We start from the raw sequence: 17,482 nt of genomic DNA, 5'->3' as shown, positions 1-17,482 counted from the left end.
TGTAACTATAAATAGTAAGTTCTATAATCATTGTAAAGAGGAATTTTCCAAGAAGTATACATTATACATTATAGTGTACTCTATCAAAAGCTCAATAACATTTTACTTTCTTGCTTATTTATATTTTTCTTACTTCTTCCGGAACTAAGATATCTGCCGATTCATTTCAATATGAAGGCTAAGTTTTATATTTTTACCTAATTTATCTATTATTTTTGGATTAAATTAATTTACTTATTTATAAATCATGTATAAATTCGTATCGTTTTACGGGTAAACATATGACAAGTATTCGTGAAACTAGTGCGTGTAAGTAAATCAAACAGAAATCAAACCTTTCTCTCTTCTGAAATTATATAAGGAAATGGTTGAACGTAGTTTAATTAAATAGAAAAACCGAAACTGAAATTATAATTGGGTTGGGGAACTATTTTCCCCTTTTCTTTTCTTCAGTTTATAATAGGAGACAAAACTTGCCTCAAAACAATAATCCCTCGCTCTCCTGCACTCGCCCTTTCTCTTCTGTAGATGTTGTAATTTTCTTTCAAGTTTTACATTCTAATTTCTAAGCGGGGTTTTATTAGGGTTTTACACTCAGCTATGTCTTCTACCCTTGAAATCGAAGCTCGAGAGTAAGTTCCAATTTTAATTATATAAGTATATGTTTTTGTTTTTATGAGCACTGTGTATATAATGATTATATGTTTTTCTTTGCTTGCAGTGTGATTAAGATAGTTCTTCAATTTTGCAAGGAGAATTCATTGCATCAAAGTTTTCAGGTTTTACAAAATGAGTGCCAAGTTTCACTGAATACAGTGGATAGTCTTGAAACATTTGTTGCTGATATTAATAGTGGAAGATGGGATGCAGTATTACCTCAAGTTGCTCAACTTAAGCTTCCTAGACATATACTTGAGGATTTGTATGAGCAGGTATTCACCTTCTCTACGATCTTGTCAACAGTGACGGAGCCAGTAATTTTTATTAAGGGGATTCAGAAAATACTGTAGAATGTTATAGTTGAGATTTGAACTTGTGATCTAAATCAATTTTTGAATCCCCTTTACCATTACCTTAACTTTTTTTTTTGGGGGATAAAGTCCCCTTTACCACTACCTTATGCAAGGGGATTCAACAGTTTATATATAGTAATTTAACAGATTTTTTTTTTTTTTTTTACCATATTTGCATAGAATAATTTTTTGATGAAGGGGATTCAATTGAACCCCCTTTGCTCTTATTTGCCCTCCCTCTACACACAAGTAGGAGTGATTTATGCATAGTCATTTAGGTTCACGCCTTGTGAATATAGTTGTTATAAAATTAATATAAAAAAATTTGATGGTGGTGTCCGCACTAACTTCCGCACCTTGACTATTCCACTGATCTTGCTACCTCCCACCAACGTTGGTACCCGGTAACTACCAATTAATAGAACCTAAAATGGATGAAACATCGGATAGGTAGAGGTGAAGGTCCTCTATTGATATCTTATACAGTGAAGATGAAGGTCCTCTATTGATATCTTATACGTTTTATAATTTCATGTATTCAAAGTAAAAGATGGCAGTTTTGTGTGCGGACATTCTTCATTGTTATTGAATTTTTCCTCTCAGATGGGTTGAGAGGAAAAAGGAAGAGAAAGATATGTTGGTTGCTTGATAATTTATTGAATACCCGTCTCACTGCTCACCTATTTATAAAGTAAAAACATAACACATAATATGTGTTCAATGTGGGACATCATCTATCTAAGAACTTAGAAACTCCTATATTCTAACACCCCCCCTCAAACCCAATGGTAGGAAAGCTAGCTTGAGTTTGTTTATTTTGAAAACAGAGAAAAGTAAACCATCAGCAAAATAGTGGATGGTCATGGAAAGCTACATAAATAGTGTTACACGAAAGGTTTTTGGGAGAAAAAAATATCTTCCTAAAAACTGGTCAAAACAATGACCAGAATAGCTGGAAGAATGGCCGAATACTTGCCAAAGAGTGGTGGTGTCACCGAACGGTTACATGAATTGAGCATGCTATTGCCAAACAGTTACAGGAAAAGAAGCATGATATTGCACACTGTCACTTGAAAGAGGGACATTGTTGCCAGAACAGCCATCAGAAAGAGGTGTAATGCTCACAGAACGGTCAGTTAAAATAGGCATGGCACTATTGGATGGTTCCTGTAATAGGATTAGTGCCAACTGTAACAGGCACAGGGAAGTAGCAAGAATAGTAAAACTCTATAAAGAAAAACTTAGATGGACAGACATCATAAGCTTGCTATCAGGTAGGCAGAAGTTAAGAGTCTGTCAAAAATTATATGGACTATGCTTTCAAGTGAGAAAGTAGTAGAGAGTGAACTGATAACTCGATAATTGATGAAGATAAGACACTTATAAGAGTAAAGCACGATGTAACTTTGACATTTGTCTAGAAGTGATCACTTCTAACATAATAACTCTCTCCACAACACTTAACATTCTAATATAATGAAGGGATTTGTGCTTTTTTAAAACATATAATTAATGTTTTGCATGCACCATTCTTTCTTATTGTGATGCCTACAGCTAACGTGGCATCAGGCTCATACATAGTCTTTGCTGCATACATGCACAAGACAGAACTTAGAGTTTGGCTTCGTGCTTCTTCTAGTAAGGTGCTGAATTAGGACGAGCTTCAAAATGATGGAAAAACATCAATTTCGAAGATTATAAGAAAAAAAATCATCAATTGTGTATCTTTTCCTTGCCTATTTTTTTTTCCTGAAGTACTTAGTCACCTGTTTTGCTTTCGTTTTGGTATCGAATTGTGCTCTTAACTGCTTTCCTTATCTGATAGATAGTTTTGGAAATGATTGAACTTCGGGAGATGGATACTGCAAGGGCTATTTTAAGACAAACAAACGTGATGGGTGTCATTAAACAGGAGCAACCAGAAAGATATCTGAGGCTTGAACATCTGCTAGTCCGGACTTACTTTGATCCACATGAGGTTAGTATCATTCTCTAAGAAAATGATTAAAGTTGTATGGTCTTTTTTTTCTTCTGTGAATCATAGCCGTAAACTGGTGAGATTTAACCAAGAACAAAAAGATACAGAGAAAGAAAAAGCATTCTTGGTTTTTTTGAATACCCTCGTAGGTTGTCCTCTAGTTTAGTTTGCAATTCCTTTCAAGTAGCTTTGCTCTGTGATGGGAAAAATATCTTATATTTACGAAAAAACTGTGTTAGGCTTCTCTAAATTCGTTGGTTCCCACTCCGCAAAGTTCTTGTTAACTTTGGCCTGAATATATGCTGAGTTTGGCTTTTGATATTCCATTCAAATATCATGTGGACAAGCTAGGCTGGCTTTTGACGTTGCATTCAAATATTATTTCTGCAGGCTTATGCAGATTCAACCAAAGAAAAGAGGCGTGCACAAATTGCACAAGGTTGCCATTGTTTCAGTTTCTGCAGCTTTACACATAAACCTGATAGTACACATATTTAGTGAGGATTATTTGCAGTCAGTTTTGGTCTGTTCCACATGAAACTGAGGAGTTAGTTTTAAGAATATATCTTGGTAAATGTACGGTGGCAGAAGACACCTATATCCTTTTTTTTCTTTTTTGATAATTGAGATATCTCCGAGGGCCACTACTGCACGGCTTGAAATTGATGGACAATGGGGTCGCCCTCTACCCTCCATTTAATACCAAGCTTTGGTTTGCTGCGGGGTTTGAACGCGTGACGTGCACCTAACCTACACATTAGTCGATGCGCTCTTACTACTAGACCAAATCTATGAGGACCGTACAGGGTACCCCTATCCGTATCCAAATCCTAAGATTCATCTGATAATGAATTCAAACTTAGATTTGCACCGTGTTACATACTCGTAGCTCTTCATTTTTCAATACTTACTTTTTACTGTTTCTTATCATTTGTACAACTGCACCAATTCACAAATGCTGTGAAAGTGAGGGTAAATGGGATGAGAATGTAGGTGATAATGTTGGATTTGAATATCTGGCGAGCTTCATAATGTCATTTATATATGCTGAGGCATATTATTATCTGTACTCTGGATTATGATATATTTTCCCTGGCTGTATTTCAGCACTCTCTCAAGAGGTTTCTGTTGTTCCACCTTCACGACTAATGGCTTTGATCGGTCAGGCCCTGAAGTGGCAGCAGCATCAAGGTGAGATTTATAATTATCAATACATTTTTTCTACTCTTTATATTACTGGATACATTTTTCAGATTGAAATTTAACATCAGACTGATAAGCACTTTGCATTTTTTTTTATAAGCGACTTACGAGCACTTTGCATTTGTTAAGTTAGAGCAAACTACAGGCTTTATCAATGACCTCAAAAATAACTATTTGTTATATGTTGGCGAGAATGGTGAATTTTGGGTCCTACATTACACACCAGTATCGATCATTGATGAATAATCTCTGCCTCTTTATTTCACTTTGGGGAGGCAGGTGTTAGTTCTCAGGAGCTCATGGGTTCTAGATCCTTCTTTGTTTCAAATCCTAGGACCAATTTTTGATCTGAAACATTGATATATGTCTCTTATATCAGTGAATAAGAAGTATTCTAACAAACAGCACAAGGAGCAGCAAAAAGTGCGAGAACTGATAGACTGCATCTTCTTGCCTATGGTTTTAGTAGCTCATGAGCGCCAGAGCCAATTTTTTGTCTTGAAACAGTTAGCACACTTTATCCCATCTTGACACACCAATACTGGATGAAAGCACATATGTTGCTCAAACAAGGATAGAATCATACTTTTTCTTTTATCTTGTGTTAAGTGACATATTTAATTTTAGGATTTTCGTGGTTGATCTATGGCGCAAATATCACTTTATCCAAACGGTCTTTAGAATTAATTTCCTTTACTAGCATGCCAATATGACTCCTTTTTGGGTATATCTTTTTTTTTTTCCGTCTCATTTCAGGTCTACTTCCACCTGGTACTCAATTTGACCTATTCCGAGGAACAGCTGCCATGAAACAAGATGAAGAAGATATGTATCCAACAACTCTTGGGCACACTATTAAGGTTGGTTTTATTATCTCAGTTCAGCTTGTCAAATTCATTTTGTTTTTAGATGAAAACATGCAATTGTGTGTTTTGGTGGTTATTTGATTTCATCAAATACCTCATGTTGTTTTGCGATTAAATTTTCTGAAATCCGTGGAATTTGTTCCATTCTTTCAGTTTCTGTGCATGTATGTTCAGATATCACTGCACGATCAGCTTTTCGTCACTGCTCTCTCTATTTATTGTGGGCAAAAAGAAATTACTGACTTACTGTAGTTTTCAGTATTAAAGAGTATTTTTCTATCTTCCTTTCTGCAAATTTGCCGGTAGAGATTGGTCTATAGTTTTACTTTTCGCATTTCGTTTTCTGTTAAAACCTAGAAGATCAGATGTGGTCAGACAATTGCTTATGTGAAATATAGAGGACATGGTCAATTCAATTTATTTAAGTTTTCTTTGTTTGTTCTTCAGCAATTACACTGGGTTTGTTGTTGTTGTTGTTGTAGTTGTTGTTGTTGCTCTTCAGCAATTAAAAAAAAAAGGAGTGTCTCTTCTTTGATCCCAGCTCCCCATCCACCTATGTTTTGATTTCACTCTCTTCATCTAACAAAATAAATAGTTAAGCAGCGTCATGCTGTACTTTCTTGAGTCTCTTTTCTTGTGATCATTGTCATTGTTTATTTTCCTTTATTTTTTCCTGTGGGGATGTGCACTTATTCCATTTGGCTTCTCATTAAGATATGTATACCCTTGCTATTTTACCTAATCTTTTTCCCTGTTTTTTTTCTTTTTCTCAAGGTTGCGTTTCCGTATAGGCCATAGGGTCTTTGCAGGTTTTACTCCATGGTGTTTGGCCAGAATAATGACGTATATGAAAGAAACTTAATCTGAACTCTAATCAAGTTTTACTTAAATCGAGAAAATTCTTTTTGGGAGAGCTTAAAATGAAAATTGAAAATATTTTCCAGCCATCTGTTTTTATTTTCTGGTGATGCCGTCAGTTCAATGTTTTCTTCTTTTCATTCTCGGGTTTTCTCTTTTCATCTAACCTAAAAAAAAGTAGAAAAAAAAAAGTAACAAATGGAGGTCCAAGATGCAAAATCCTATTGCAGCAAGCTGATATGTATCTCAAAGAGAAAACCATTTCTTTGTGATAATGAAGTACAAGCCCAATCTAGACTTAGCAGCTTCAGTTGGAGGCAAGGAAAACATGATGTGAGATGTGAGGTGATATTTAAGGTGGCTTAGCTTATCCAGTAGGAGCAGGGTGGAGCCATGGAGGAGGTTGTATAAGAAATAACAGTTTATAAGACGCTGAATAAAGGAGATGCAATATTGAGAGTGGACCATTGGGCAGTGGCTGATGCAGCTCTAAGGCAACGGGTTCATTTGCCCAGTACTTCTGACGCAGACCGATGAGATATCTGTGAAAACCCACTAAAATTTCAACAAATTTTAGATCTGAACCCATAATAGTACAATGAGTTTAGTGCTAAGAACTTTAAAGGTCGAACATATCAAATTTAAATCCTGGATCCGCCTCTGCCATTGGGAGAAATAGAATAAATGCAAAATTTCAGAATTTTCAAAGGATACTATCCAATTTTTGTGCGGAGTGGATGGCTCTTATTGTTTCCCTTGAATTTGTTAACTTGCAAAGCAGAAAATTCTTGTCTGTATGTAGCAGTTGGGTACATGGATCTTTTTGTTTTTCTTTCCTTTGTAAAAAAAATAAGTACAAGAGGCAAAACCTTAGAATCTTTCTTCTTGCATTTCCAGATGAGCAGGAGGTTTCATGAAGTTGACAATTTTCTTTGTTGTAAGTCATACTTGTATATTTATAAATAGACATGATAAAGGAATAACATAAAATAGCTTGAGAAAGTTTTCTTCTCATTTGCCATGCTTTAGTTATCTGGCAGTCAGTGAGGTTGCCTTCAAAACTATAGCTGCTTATTTGTGCCTGATAGTCTAGCTTTCCTGACGCAGTCACGCTTATTTTTCACGTTTAGGTTCCAACTTCTTTTTATCTTTCGCAAAGATAGTATAAAGTAGACCAATGAACTCCTGGGGCCGTCTTTTTTGTTGACTGCATGAAACAATTGTCATGCACATGGAATAGGAATATGTTATAGTTTCTCATATGTACAGATAAATAAACTTTCAGAATCATTGCTTTGTCCTTTTGCATTGTTATGGTGGTTGCACACTCCTGATGTTTTTTAACTAATTTCTTTGAATATATCATAACGTTCAACCTTTTCTCCTTTTCTTTAAGGTGAGGGTAGGGATTCAAATCCAATAAAATGTTTATTTTACTAGTTTTGTTTTGCCTGCAGTTCGGGAAGAAAAGTCACCCAGAGTGTGCTAGGTTCTCACCAGACGGACAATTCCTTGTCTCATGTTCAGTTGATGGATTTATTGAGGTATGCAAGTCTACAACTTCGTTTTCTTTGTTGATAATGGGAGTTAACTCAGTTTTATCATCCGTCCACCAGGTTTGGGACCACATAAGTGGAAAACTGAAGAAGGATCTCCAGTACCAGGCTGATGTGAGTTCCTATTTATATCTTTGTGTATGTACTTGGTTTTCTGAGTTGTCCTTATTTTCTGGGAAGTAAACTAATCTGCCATGGTCACTGTCACGCCTGCATATTACTTTTGGTGCTTAAAAAATCTTTGATGGAAGCTTTCCTGAAGAAGGTTGAATGATTTCTGAAAAGAGGACCTGGATAGTAAATGGACTCAAATTTGTATTAGCTATTTTCGAACTTGTGTTGTTCATGCTTGTAAGGCACTTTATATTTGCTGACGTGCTGCATATTCTGTAGGAAACCTTTATGATGCATGATGATGCTGTCCTTTGTGTTGATTTCAGCAGAGACTCGGAAATGCTTGCATCTGGGTCTCAAGATGGAAAAATAAAGGTAAGCGTTTAATTTGATACCTATCTGTTTTTTTTTTTTTAATTATTTTCTCTGCAACTTTTTCTGAAGCGAGTCTGAAGAGCTTGGCATGATCTACCAGTCTTAAATTTGGTATCACTGGTTCCTTGCCCCTTCTGTCTCTTCTTCTAGAGCAGTTGCATTGTAGAGATGCATGTATTTTTGGATTTCTATGTTGCCTCACTTCAAATAGTTTCAGTACTTGGGGACAAACTTTTCAACTCACAAAGAAGAGATCCATCCCAAGTCTGATGTATTAAGTTGACTCCAGTGCATACCAAGAACATATTCCAATGGTCTGAACGTGTGAGAATTAGCAATAGAAAGTACTCAAGCTGTTCTATTTGTTATCCCAGTTTGACCTAACATGATTATTTAGGGTAGAGTTGAAAGTTGTTTATTATCTTTTCATTTGCCATGGGAAGTGATCATGACCTGCTCAGGCAATTGCTCTGTCAAAAAGTAAAAAAAAAAAGAGGCAAAAGGATTCGTCACTGGGGCTGTGCACAGAGCATTCGTGAGCACTCTCGGTGTTTGCTATTGCACCTGCTGCTTCCCTTTGCACTTTTGGTATTATATGTTATCTTAACTCTGATTATTGATATCTGATGTTTCTACATTGATACTGTCATGATAGGTTTGGCGCATAAGGACGGGTCAGTGCTTGCGCCGTCTTGAACGTGCACACTCTCAGGGTGTCACCAGTATAGCCTTCTCTCGAGATGGAACTCAGATCTTAAGCACGTCATTTGACAGCACAGCAAGGTTATTTTTTATTATTACATTTTTTGTTGTTTTGATGGCATGTCTGTGAGTGGATGTTCGTCACTGAGATCTTCTTCTCTTAAAAGATATCCTCAGAGATGCAATCACCCCCTTCTTTTATCTTCCTGCAAACTGGTGGAGGGAAATAAAAGAAAAGGATAAGGGCTCCTTTAATAGAAATTAATTGCTGTCAGTCTTGATTGGGAGATGCATGTCTTTCATTCTCTGATATCTCTTTGCTTTATCAAATAGAATTCACGGTCTGAAGTCAGGAAAGTTGTTAAAAGAATTTCGCGGCCACTCGTCTTATGTTAATGACGCTATCTTTACTAGTGATGGATCTCGAGTCATTACCGCATCTAGTGATGGCTCAGTGAAGGTAAGTTACTTGCAACCTAGAACTCGTGATTGAGACACAAGTGTGTTGTAGTTATCTGCATTAAGATTCTTTCGATATCTACATAGTTCTTTGACCGTAATTTGTCTGGGATACCTACAACAGGTCTGGGATTCGAAAACAACCGAGTGTCTACAAACATTTAGACCGCCACCTCCATTAAGGGTATTCAACTCTCTTAGGGGCATTACTATCTTTTTCTTGGTTTTTTTAATTTTCGGAGGATGCTTACATGAAATATTGTTTTTGAACTCGTTTGTGGCTTCCATCTTTGCCTCTGCAGGGCGGTGATGCATCTGTGAACTCTGTCCATCTTTTCCCTAAGAATACTGACCACATTATTGTGTGTAACAAGACATCATCTATTTATCTCATGACACTTCAAGGACAGGTAATCATAGTTGCGTTAGTGTTGTAATCTCCGCTCTATTTTGTTGGTAGTTTAATTATATGTAATTACTAATTACTTTGCCTATACGTTACAGGGTAGATGAAAAGCGGGTTGTATATTATGCTGAATATTTTAATTGTTATTTTTGAGGAATTTTACGTGATTAGTGCATATTGTTTAAGTGTTTTTACAAACTTCAGGGAAATCATTAGTGCTAAAATTGCATTTGTATTTCCTTGAAACTAATAATGCCTCCTGAGAACTTCATTAATTCGTATTTCTGTTGAAACTAATGATGCTCCGGTGGTTTAATGACTAGCAAGACCAGTGTTATTGGGGGGTAAGGTCTATGCTCACGGTTGAGTATGGTCTGGTGTTGTACAATATATTGGGCCTTTTGCTTATATTTTGAGCAACTCTCCCTGTAAACCATATCTGACAAGTGACAACTTCCAAAGTTTGCTGGATTCTACTTTGTCATGGTTTGCTTTTAAGTGTGGATAGTAGTTGGTTTTGGGTTACAAAAAGACCAAATGCATATAGGCTGAATGACGATAAAAGAATTGTAATGATTTAAATATCTCCTGAAGTTTTATGTACATGTGAATGTTATGCGTCTCTCTGTGTGTGTTGATAGAAGCAAAAAGAATTTGTTTGCAGCGTCACCTTTCGCACTTTATATGAAAGACGGAGAGGGAAGTGGGATGAGTACAATAGTATTCAAATTATGCATTGTAGTTGAGCTGGCATCAATAATATCCGGAGATTCTCTCTAAATTTTGTTGGAAACAGACTAGAGTGGTGAAAAATGGGTTTTCCAACAATCAGGCACACGTTCTTGTAGAAATGGAACTAATTCTTATTAATAAAAAGTTAAATAAGGTAATTATAATGGTCAATGTACTTATCAGAAAATTATAGTAGATTAAATGATTGCACATTGCAGAATTTTAGAGAGCTCAAACTGTGCATGAGTTAATCTTCTGCAATTTTTGGATGTAGGTTGTTAAAAGTTTCTCATCTGGTAAAAGAGAAGGTGGAGATTTTCTCGCTGCTTGTCTATCACCAAAAGGTGAATGGATTTACTCTGTTGGTGAAGACAGGTATGACCAAAATTTAAGTCCTTCGCACTATTGCAATTTGAGTACCAATGGTATTAGATGGTGAATTTCTCATCCTGCTTCTATTACATTAAAACTTCAAGGACCTCTTATCTGGAGTTGTCTTTACAACTAAGTTTAGCTGGTGGATTATATATGTGCAGTCTAAGGAATTAATGTGAAACTCCTTTGCTGTCTTCGAGCTACTTATAAAATTCCTCGCTAGTTGTAGAGTTCCGATATATTTCTTTTTCCTTTCTTTCTAACCGTCAATGTGTATATCAGTTATATGAACTTGATGAAGTGCTTTCTATTATACCTATGAACTTTGTATTGAAAAAATCTTGGGTTAATGAGGTGTTTTATACATTTCGACAGAAATTTGTACTGCTTTGGTTTTCAATCAGGCAAACTGGAGCATCTGATGAAGGTAAGCTTTTATGCTGAGGTTAAGTTTGTATCTACCATGTGTTATTCGTTGTTTTTATTAATGCTTTTATTGGCATACTATGTGAAAATATGGCTTTGCATTGGTTCTAAGACTTGCATTCTCATTTTCGTTGGGGAGAGATTGAAGTGATTGAACATTATACTCTCTGCATTCTGGCAGGTACATGAAAAGGAAGTTATTGGTATTACACACCATCCTCATATAAACCTTGTCGCCACATATGGAGAAGACTGCACTATGAAACTATGGAAGCCTTAGCCAGTCTTTGCCTTGTTGAAGTTTGCAGAAAAGCAATATTTTCGACAGTAAGGTTAATTGTTTGTTGGATATCTTGCCTTGCCTCGGAGGTGGATGCCACAATTTTATTTGGGGTGTATTTCGGGGATCGTATCGGTTTGTTAGTGGGATCTGATTTATCCAGCTTTTGTATCCTATGTAATTTATCTCCTACTTGTTGAATTTTAGTCTATTAATTCTTAGATTCTCAGATTACTCGGGATATTAAAAGTTTGAATTCATTGAGTATTGAAGAAGTTTAAATATCTGTATCAAATCCTAGACTTGTGAAGTAAAATAGTGACTGACGATCTGCCCCTTTTAATTGTTTATTATTTTTATTAGCAGATGTTGTCAGGTTCTAATATGTTGTTTTAAAGAACTGAATATCGAATTTTTAGATGGGTCTTTTAACAGAGAAACATGGATGCCGATGATTCATATAGCCGGCCTCGATTAGTTTGGGGCTGAGGCGTAATTGTTTCTGTATTTTAATTTGCATATAGTGCAATGACACCACCTACACAGGATACTCTCTTAGGTTAAAAGTCTGCATAATGAGCATTAGTTGTTTCTGATTTCTGCGAGGTATAACAGGAGATTCTCTAATGGTAAGAGAACTGCATAATAAGCATTAGTGGTTTCTGAAAATTATACAAATAGAGTAAATGCCTTCAATTTGAATGGCTATATAGGTTAGGGAGTGGCCAGGAGAACTTATGGAGGGATGTTATCAAAACTAAATTTCGAATTTAGAGTTCCTGGTGCATCAGAACAGTAACTTACCCATTTGGAGAGATATACAAGTAACAATTGTGATGAATTAACCAAGGGTCGTTACAGCAATCAGTAAGAGATGGAAAAAATAAATAAATCAGGTTATGGCAACATAAAAATGAACCTTTAATTGGAAAGAAAAGACAACCAACATAAAAATCAGGACATATTTTAATATTACATTTCCACTGGCTTTTTTCTGCGCAAAAGATGGTAAGCAAGGTGGACCATTATTTTCATTTTCCTCACATTAACACTAATAATACTCAATCCACATATAAGTGAAATCCCACTCAATTCCTCCATGTTGGGTGATGGGGCAAGGTTCTCCTGCCCCATCAACACAAGAAACAAAATGTTTGGAGTAGGGGTGTGCATTCGAATCGGTTTATCCATAAATCGAATCGATTATTTGTTATCGAAATCGAAATCAAAAAAATCGAAACCTTATTGAAACGATAACGATAAGCATATGTACAAATCGATAATCGATAAGTAATTATCGATAAGGGTCAAAATCGAATCGATAAATCGAATGCACACCCCTAGTGTAGACACTTGTTACCTATTTGTGTAGATTAATTAATTTATCACAAATATCTTATAGCTAATCTATAGGGGTATTATCACTTTTAGCCTACGCAAGATATTTGGTAGCAGAAAAAGTGTATAAAATTTTTACTATAATTTTTTAATATAACATACAGAATATATATATATATTCCGCTACTATTTTGAAAGCGGCTATACAATATCATTTTCCTTAATCTATATAGAATGCGTCACCCATAAGATATACTAAAAAGACAAAAAAAAATATTTTTTTTTACCCTTATTCTATAATACCCTTTCCTTTATCCTAAGTCCCTAACTCTATTATTTCCTCTACCACATTTAAGGAATGATCATATTTAAAGATCAAGAGAATGAAGTTCAAATTAATGGAAAACAGAATTAGCCGTGATGATGTATTTTTTTTTTTTATACCGTTGGAGTGTTGATGACATACATTTGATCCCTTACTTTAGTTTTGTTGCATGTGCTTGTTGACACAATTTTTATGTTATAAACGGTGTTCGGCTTATTTTAGCTTCTTTCTGTCCATATTAGTTAGGTGCGTTTATAGCGATATACTTTTCGTGGAATCCCGCAAATTTTCTTATTGGTGTAATCGATAACCGAATCGATAAGCTCCCAAAATCGATAAATCGAAATCGAAAAAATCGAAACCTTATTGAAACGATAACGATAAGCATATGTACAAATCGATAATCGATAAGTAATTATCGATAAGGATCAAAATCGAATCGATAAATCGAATGCACACCCCTAGTTCGGAGATAATGAATGATGGGAGACATGATTATAAGTTCTCTCTTAAGAGTATACCTTCCATTCCTTGAACTTAAAGAGTACACCTTCCATTCTTTATTTTGAGTAAATTTGGAGCATAAGTAGGTCTTTTTTTTTTTTTGATGACCGAGAAATTCGTTTGGGGCCGATCTTTTGGACCAACCGGAGCCTTCGAAACTCGGTGAATAATGGGCACGCCCCTCTACCCTTTTCCACTTAAATACCAGGCTTTGTTTTACATGGTGTGGGGCCTTGAACCTGTAACCCTAAGACACAAATCCACCATCCTTTGCCACTTGAGCTAGGGCAATTAGGTTTCTCTCTTACCCCTCCGTTTCAATTTATGTGAACCCATTTGACTGAGTACGGAGTTTAAAAAAAGAGAGAGACTTTTGATCTTGTGGTGTAAAATGAGACACATATATTTTGTGTGGCTATAAATCATTGTGTAAAGGTAAATTGTTTCCAAATAAGGAAAGGGGTCATTCTTTTTGGCACGGACTAAAAAGGAAATAAGTTCACATAAATTGAAACGGAGGGAATACTATTTATTTAATACGTACATTCGTTCAGAGTCGAATTAGTGTTGGAGTTGAGTTGGTTATAAGTTCTCTCTCGATAGAAAAGATAAAACACATGAGAGGAAACATGTAAAAAACATACATAAGTCAAGTGCATAAAATGCTAGTGATCTTTATTGATAGATCACTTTTTATGTGAGACATATGAAGCATCTGGCGAACCCTCTCTCCAACAACAAAAATAAAACAAAAAAAGAAAGAAAGAAAGAACGTATCCGATGCTTCCTTGACATCATGCTGTGGTTTCCAGAAATGGATAGTCAGTATAGCCAACAACAGGATCAGATGTATAGAATGTATCCCTGTTATACTTGTTGAGAGGAGCATCGAGCTCAAATCGCCTTGGTAAATCTGGATTGGCTAAGAATTGACGTCCATACGCAACAAGATCAGCTCGGTCTTCAACCACAGCTTCGTTTCCTTCTCCTTGATCATAACCACCGCTACCATAAAAGTAACTTTGAATGCCTTCCTCATTGGTACAAGGCTTTCAGTACATTCAACTTTTTCCCCAACTGTTTTCATCCTTGGCTCAACCATGTGGCAGTAAGCAATGCCATACTTATTCAAGGATTCAGCCATGTAAAGTCCCAAAGCGCTCGGGTTTGAGTCTCCTGATTCCATGTAGCTTGCAAATGGTGAAAGCCTTATTCCAACTCCGTCAGCTCCTATCTCATTTCCAACCGCTTCAACTATTTCTAGAGCAAATCTACAACGGTTCTCTAAAGACCCTCCATAATGGTCAGTTCGATCATTGACTTGGTCTTTCATAAACTGGTCGATTAGATAGCCATGAGCTCCATGGATCTCAACCCCATCAAATCCTACAAATATAAGCGAAGTTAGTTCAAGGGAGGGTGTTAATTTGACGACAATACTGATGTGACAGCACAGGGACAGATAACCAAAGCAAGGAGTATACATCACAACTAACAACTCACCATGTAATCAATCTAACAAAGCACCTATATCAGAAAATGCTCTGCAATATTTAAAATTTCCGTGAAACGTCTATACCTAAAAAAAATTCTCCTGATTCTTAGGAAACCATAATGGAGATAACTGAAAAGTGAGACATTCTGGTCATTCTGAAGAGCCATTTAGACCGTGCGTGTCACAGTGTTCACGCACACTACATTGTTGTTTATAGCAAAAGTTCTAATCAAATGTTCAGATATAGTAAGTTGCGCCAGCTGAACGATATGTGAAGCAGACTCTACATATAAGGATTTTACATATTTGAAGAAAAGATAACCTCTTCCTACATAAAACATGTCGGAAGTTCATCCTGTTTTACCAAGTTCACCAAATGGAAACTTTTTATCCGCTACACATCATATGAGTCAGCGGAATTATTCAAGCAGTAACGTAGCAAAATATGTTGCAACCATTTTCCAGTCCAGAATTTCAGACTGAAGCAGCTTTCCAAAAAGTGGTCAAGTCTCTTACCAGCTTCAATGGCATTTCTAGCAGCAAGCCGAAAATCGTTGACAATCTGAGGAATTTCATCTGTCATCAACCGCCGTGGTGGTGTATATTGTGCAACATCCACACCATTGGCACGAATTTGAGGTGTTAATGGTTTGTCTGTGCAGGAAATAGGAGCCTATCCATTGGGCTGAAAATCTGAACAAAAGGAGTCAATTAAGAAGCACATAAGTTTACATTTAGTGAGACAGTTATCTCAAAGCTTCAAATATGATTTGATAAAATGATTGGTAGCAAAGTCAGTTACCTTTATGGGAAACTCTCCCACCATGCCAAATTTGGCAAAAAAAGATTCCTCCTTTGGCATGGACTGCATTAACAATTGGTTTCCAGGCCTCAACTTGCTCCTTTGTCCATATACCAGGTGTATCTTTGTACCTTCAATAAAAAGACATTTTAGCAGTATTTAGAAAGTGTATTTGTTAGTAACTACAACTATGAAGTTACCCTTGGGCAGTGTCAGATATTCCTGTGGCCTCTGCAATTAGAAGACCCCCTTTTGTTGTTCTTTGTGAGTAATGAAGGATAGCATGTGGCTGAGGAACATTGCCATAAGATCTCTGCCTTGTCAATGGTGCCAATACAACCCTGAAAAACATTAAGAGTGCAATAAGTACCAGTTTCCATCTTTAACCATCATATGTTTAGGACTATGCAATCATAGGATGTCTAAACTCAATGCTAAAATGAATTGCAAATAAGGATGAGATAATTATCAATATATTAACACAAGTAAATTCAATTCGCTTGAAGTTTTAGATGATGGCTGGGACATAAGTAACTGGTTCACTGCCACTGTCTGTACTCTGCACTCGCTCATCAAGAATTTGAATCAATTGGGAATATCAGCTAAGCATCAAATATAAAACTCATCACCAGAACAAAAAAGCTAATGGAACAGAAGTTCATCTCCATTAGTTGCAATTGTATTTCAAGTTTTAACCAAATTAAAGAGGGGGTTAATAAAAGTTGCTACTTCTTTCTTTTTTTTTTTTTTTTTTTTTTTTTGGGCGGTTGGGGTCAGCTAGTATTTTTTTTTATAACCGTGGTTTCCGTGCAAATAACTGTATCTACCAAGGCTTGGAAAGATGGACCAAAACATCTAGTGTTATTTATCTCTGCTAGGAATCGAACCTAAAACCTCATAGTTCTAAACATACTTCATCGAACACTAGGCCACACCCTTGGGTGCGGGTCAGCTAGTATTCTGGACGACACCTAGTGAAGTTGCTTCTAAATCTCATATATGTATCTTTTAATTTGCAGAAATCAGAAACCTTTAACAGCAAAAAGATGAACAACATAACCATATGGGCATCTCCCAATATGAATAATCAGGAAGAATCAAACATCAAAATTCAAATGATGAACCTAAAAAAATGAAGAAAAGGAGAATTGATCTGGAAGAAGAATACCTATGAGATAACTGAAAAATTCCCATTGTATAAGGAGTCAGTAGAGGAATGTCTTGTTGTTTGCCTTCAGCAGCATTGTTTTCCATTTTGGGTATTTTCTTGTTACATTCATTGTTGTTCTGTTTTAATGGCCGTTCTCCTTTTTTTTTTCTTTTTTAACTTTTGTTGCATTCACTTTGACTCTACACTTTCTTCACAGATAAAGAAAAAAGAAAAAGTTCACGTGACTGGTGATCTCTCTGTTTAATTTTTTTAAAAAAAATTTAAATGAAGCTGGTGTTGGAACCAATAATATTGAGAAGTTTTATTTCGTGTCTCGTCCAATTTGCGCTAGCTGTATGAGGCTTTTTTTTGTCTTATAAATTTATGGACCCTAATCTTGTACTTCTGGGTCCACAAAACTGTAAGACAAAAAAGTTATCTTATACAACTGACAATTGTATGAAATACAAAATAAAATTTTCCCAATGTTATCTCCCAGCGCAATCAGTGATGTTCATTGTTCGG

The 17,482-nt window shown here is 36.0% G+C and overlaps 1 protein-coding gene and 1 pseudogene across 1 annotated transcript; one reads left to right on the top strand and one right to left on the bottom strand.

Annotated features, from left to right (window-relative positions):
- Positions 1-421: 421 nt before the first annotated feature.
- LOC104220904 (suppressor of mec-8 and unc-52 protein homolog 1-like) lies at positions 422-11,681 on the top strand. The gene is made up of 16 exons (XM_009771870.2): positions 422-632; positions 722-932; positions 2,839-2,991; positions 3,382-3,430; positions 4,099-4,182; positions 4,951-5,054; positions 7,376-7,462; positions 7,535-7,588; positions 7,868-7,963; positions 8,619-8,746; positions 8,999-9,125; positions 9,249-9,308; positions 9,427-9,534; positions 10,537-10,637; positions 11,013-11,064; positions 11,245-11,681. The coding sequence occupies exons 1-16, from the start codon at positions 601-603 to the stop codon at positions 11,341-11,343; spliced, it is 1,545 nt and encodes a 514-aa protein (XP_009770172.1). The 5' UTR covers positions 422-600; the 3' UTR covers positions 11,344-11,681.
- A 2,333-nt stretch (positions 11,682-14,014) lies between these two features.
- On the bottom strand, positions 14,015-17,149 carry LOC104220905 (12-oxophytodienoate reductase 1-like; annotated as a pseudogene).
- Positions 17,150-17,482: the final 333 nt, after the last annotated feature.

Source organism: Nicotiana sylvestris, chromosome 3 (genome assembly GCF_000393655.2).
Source record: "Nicotiana sylvestris chromosome 3, ASM39365v2, whole genome shotgun sequence".
In the NCBI taxonomy this organism is placed as follows: domain Eukaryota; kingdom Viridiplantae; phylum Streptophyta; class Magnoliopsida; order Solanales; family Solanaceae; genus Nicotiana; species Nicotiana sylvestris.
The sequence above is the reverse complement of the archived record's forward strand: the minus strand, read 5'-3'. Positions and strand labels throughout refer to the sequence as shown.

What these genes read in the sequence shown, in the direction of transcription:
- LOC104220904 (XM_009771870.2), top strand. Translation starts at nt 601, where the DNA reads ATGTCTTCTACCCTTGAAATCGAAGCTCGAGA. An exon ending in CTTACTTTGATCCACATGAG is followed by an intron (nt 2,992 to 3,381) that starts GTTAGTATCATT and finishes TTATTTCTGCAG; the next exon opens with GCTTATGCAGATTCAACCAA. An exon ending in CTCTTGGGCACACTATTAAG is followed by an intron (nt 5,055 to 7,375) that starts GTTGGTTTTATT and finishes TTTTGCCTGCAG; the next exon opens with TTCGGGAAGAAAAGTCACCC.